Source organism: Kryptolebias marmoratus, linkage group LG15, assembly GCF_001649575.2.
Source record: "Kryptolebias marmoratus isolate JLee-2015 linkage group LG15, ASM164957v2, whole genome shotgun sequence".
Taxonomy (NCBI): Eukaryota; Metazoa; Chordata; class Actinopteri; order Cyprinodontiformes; family Rivulidae; genus Kryptolebias; species Kryptolebias marmoratus.
Genome location: NC_051444.1, coordinates 612165 through 616449, shown reverse-complemented (window position 1 = coordinate 616449; position 4285 = coordinate 612165). Strand labels below are relative to the sequence as shown.

General features: G+C 43.4%; 1 protein-coding gene across 1 annotated transcript in view; it reads left to right on the top strand.

Annotated features, from left to right (window-relative positions):
* LOC108250672 (homeobox protein CDX-1) overlaps positions 1–4255 on the top strand; it is a 4810-nt gene extending 555 nt beyond the window's left edge. The window contains exons 2-4 of the mRNA XM_037979695.1: positions 1–64; positions 3175–3323; positions 3526–4255. The exon at positions 1–64 is cut by the window's left edge and continues 16 nt beyond it. Of these exons, the coding sequence (XP_037835623.1) occupies positions 1–64; positions 3175–3323; positions 3526–3759 (447 nt within the window). The 3' untranslated portion in view covers positions 3760–4255. The remainder of the gene's footprint in view (positions 65–3174; positions 3324–3525) is intronic.
* Positions 4256–4285: the final 30 nt, after the last annotated feature.

Sequence of the window (4285 nt, the reverse complement as noted above, 5' to 3'; positions counted from 1 at the left end):
GGATCCCCGCGGAGGAGGAACCCGTACGACTGGATCCGAAGCTCGGCTCCGCCCGGAAACCCGAGTAAGACCCGAACCCGAGTCAGCTGAGGGGAAACAGGAACTTTATTATCTATAATTCATTTATTTGTATTAATGTTTCCTGAAAGAATTAACGGGGAATAGATTTAATTTTATTATTTTTATTTAAAAACTTTTATTTTCAGCATCTTAAAAACAAACTGCAGATTATTTTATTATCAGCTGATCTGAGATCAGCTCCGAGTGAACCGACCTGAGGTCCAGTTTATACAAAAATAATAAAACATTTATTATTTATTAAAGGTTCTGGTTCTGGTTCTGTAGTAAAATAAAACTTTTTTTCTGACTGTTAAAAAAACTTTCAGGTTAAAATGTTTCCTTTAGATTTAATCATAAATTAATTTAATTTTATTTTTTAGGATAAATTTTTTAATTGTCTACCATTTAGCTCCTAAACGAACTTCCGGTTCTGTTGGGCCGAACATCAGTTCTGAAAGAGGTCCGAACCGTTTCTGCCGAACCATAAACCAGGAAAGAATTCGGATTAAAACTTCTCCCAGCAGCTCCTCTTTCAGGTTTAAAAACAGGAAAATAAACCGGAGGTTCTGCTGCTGCCCGGGCAGAACCGAACCGACCCGAACCGGGTAGGGTTCGGGATAAAAACGATGAAACCAGGAGCTGAAGAGCCTAAAATAAACCTTTAAATTCTGACTTTAAAGAAATGATTTTTTTTCTTTAATTATTGAAACAAGAAATCATCTTTGAGTTGATTTAAAATAAATATTTCAGAAATATTTATTTTTATATTAATATTATATAAATATTTATTTTCAGAAATATTTATTTTTACTAAACTGTAAAAAATTAAAACAAACAAAAAAAACACCGTTTCATTTTTCAGTTTTCAGAAACATTTAGTTTGATTTAATTTAATTTTTAAATTCAGGCGAAATAAAAAGAACAAAACTCAGTTTTAAGGTTTAAAACATTTTAATTTTAGAGAAATAAAACCTTTAAACTCCCGAGTTTGATTTTAATAATTTGTTTTATTTGTTTGGTAAGAATTTAAAATGTTTGCAAAAAAAAAATCATCAGAGATTTAAAGAAGAATAAAACCTTTAATGATCAACAGAGTTGACCTAAATCCACCTCCGGTTCTCCGGTTCTCCAGCAGCTCGATTCTGTTGGGTCCAGTTCAGAACCTGAAACCAGTTTTTGTCAGAACCGTCTGAGGACAGTTTGTCCTGCAGCGTCTCGAGTTCTTCTCTAAAAACAGAAAAGTCCTCTGGAACCAGAACCTTTAGACTGAAATCAGAATGAGTTCTGTAGTTCTAAAGTTCTGTAGTTCTGTAGTTTTCTTTGCGACCTGCAGATCATCTGATTTATTTTAGTTTCAGCCCAGAAACATTTTGAATCTTTTCTTATTTTCGACGAGGAACCAGGAAGTTCTTTTGGCCGAAGCCACAGAAGTTCTGTTTCATCAGAAGAACAAAAACAGAACAAAAGTTCTTCTGATTGATTATCTGATTATTGATCGACTTCCTCCGTTTCTAAACTCTGGAGATATTCAGTCGGTTCTCGTCCCTGTCCCGCAGCCCGTCCTGTTTCAGTCGGTTCTCATCCCTGTCCTGCAGCCCGTCCTGTTTCAGTCGGTTCTCATCCCTGTCCTGCAGAACGTCCTGTTCCTGCAGAACGTATTGATTTCTGCTCCTCAGTTTGGATCCAACTGTTGGTTTTTTCTGTCAGACAAGCCGAGCAGAAACGCCTCGGACAGATGTTCCTCTGAAACTAAAAGCTTTGACTTTGAGTCTTTCCCCAGAGACGGCTTAGAGCTCAGCCCGAGTGGAGTGTTTAAAGAAGAGAGACACTTCAGGGGACATGCCAGGGGACACATCAGGGACACGTCATGTCCTCACCTGCTGTGTGTTTAGAGTTAATGTTGAATCAGAGCTGAGGGCCTTTAATTACCTCCAACACCTGAACCCTGACCCACCAGGAGGGACAGGTGGGACAAGAGGGACAGGTGGGACAGCAGGGACAACCTTAGACGTAAATTAGAAAGTTTATTTAAAAACTCATTTTTAAGGATTCTAATTATTGTTTAAGTTCAGGAAATGAAAGAACAAAATAAAACAGAATGGAGGCAGGTTTATTTAAAATAAGTGAAAGCAAAGCATTCTGGGTAATGTATGCTCACAGCTTTTCTAAAGAAGTTCTTCAAAGAGGCCAGACCTAAAGATGTTCTGCAGACTTCAGTGTTTCTGTCTCCGTCCACCCAGTGTGTCTCTGCTGGAGGACTGAGGGTGTCCTCTCAGAGGTCAGAGGTCAGAGGTCAGAGGTCACACACCCAAACTCTCCAAACAGGAAGTGAAGGCTCTTTTTAACTCTTCAGATCTCTTCCATAAACTCTGTAGAACCATCAACCTGAACCTGTGGGACCATCAGAACCTTCAAGAAGTTCTGATCGGTGTTTCTGTCTGCCTGTCCCGTTAGGAGTGCAGTCAGGGAGTGACAGACACAGCTGCAATGTGGGTGAAGAAAAGCTGATAAAATTCATGCAAATGCAGCCGAGGCAGCTCGGACATTTGAATCCAGGCATCCTGCGGCGAAAACCCGGCGCCATGACGCTTTCTGTCCCAGCTTTACGACGAGGAATATAAAACGTTACGACTCCTCTCACTTCATTCATGTTTTTACATACTAACAGCTGGTGTGATTTCACGCCGCTCAGCTGGAACCGTGGCGGCAAATAATCACTTCCTTCAGGCAGCTGAAGTTCTTTAATATGAAACGAGTCGATAAATCAGAAGAACTTGCAGCAGAATTATGACAGTGATAAAAGATGGAGGTTCAGGGGTTTATTTATGTTTGTTTGCGAACAAACGGGGGATAAAGCTGGTCAGAGCTGATGGAGAGCCCGGTCACAGAGCAGGAGGTCGTCGGCGTCACGTTAGAAACAGTTTGATTAATGAATGTCAGGAGTCCCAGGACTGAGCCCTGATGTTTCACAGAGTTTTATAACATCAGAAAACCTACCGTCCATTAAATTCTGTGACTTTAACACAATAATGTTTTTATTTTTTGTCTAAAGGTCGGACTCAGGTCCATCTCCTGCAGAACCGATTGAATCCTGAGTGTTTTGTGTTCCTGCAGATGGAAAAACCAGAACCAAAGACAAGTACCGGGTGGTTTACACCGACCACCAGCGCCTGGAGCTGGAGAAGGAGTTCCACTACAGCAAATACATCACCATCCGCAGGAAGGCGGAGCTCGCCACGACGCTCAGTCTGTCTGAGAGACAGGTAGTCCCGCTTTAACCCGGTGAAACGCTCCGACTCAGACAAATATTAACCTAAAAACACAGAAATGTTTAGATTTTCATTTACAGTTTAGGTCAGATCTATGCATAAATCAAACTGCACCGTGTGGTTGTGTAACAGTCCCGTATGGTGGTGCTGCGGTTGTGGAGCAGCTGAAGTTCTGACGGAAATCAAACGTTTTCAGGTGAAGATCTGGTTCCAGAACCGACGAGCGAAGGAGCGAAAGATGAACAAGAAGAAGCTGCAGCAGCCGGCCTCCTCCACCACCACGCCCACCCCTCCGACCGCCGGCGCCGGAGGAGGGGGAGGCGGTCTCCACGGAAACGGCGGCAGCAGCGTCGCCATGGTGACGAGCAGCAGCGGCAACAACGGCCTGGTGTCCCCGTCTCTGGCGCTGAACATCAAAGAGGAGTACTGAGGAAAACTGAAACTCTTCACATCCTGAGGCCTGCTTCTGAAAACTCTAAACATGGCCGACGTCCACATCCCTCCAGGAGCTCTTCTCTTTTATTGTGAAATCCGGCTGAAACAGGAAGTTCAGTCTGTCTGATCGTCAACAGCTGAGAGGAAGAACTCCAACAGACGTTTGATTTTATTTTAAAAAAAAATATTTTATTCTTGTTTCACCAGAAGTTTGTGTCCCTCAGTCTGGTCCCGGTCCAGGACCAGGACCAGGCTCAGGCTCAGGTGGACACTTCACAGAAGTTCCCTGATGGTTTTTGGAGGTTTCTGGTGTTTGGTTCCCCTTTATTTTGAACTGAAGGCTTTGGTCTTCGGGCTGGGTCCTCGGGTCTGGTCCTCGGGTCTGGTCCTCGGGTCTGGTCCTCTGGTCTGGTCCTCAGGTCTGGTCCTCTGGTCTGGTCCTCAGGTCTGGTCCTCGGGTCTGGTCCTCGGGTCTGGTCCTCGGGTCTGGTCCTCGGGTCTGGTCCTCGGGTCTGGTCCTC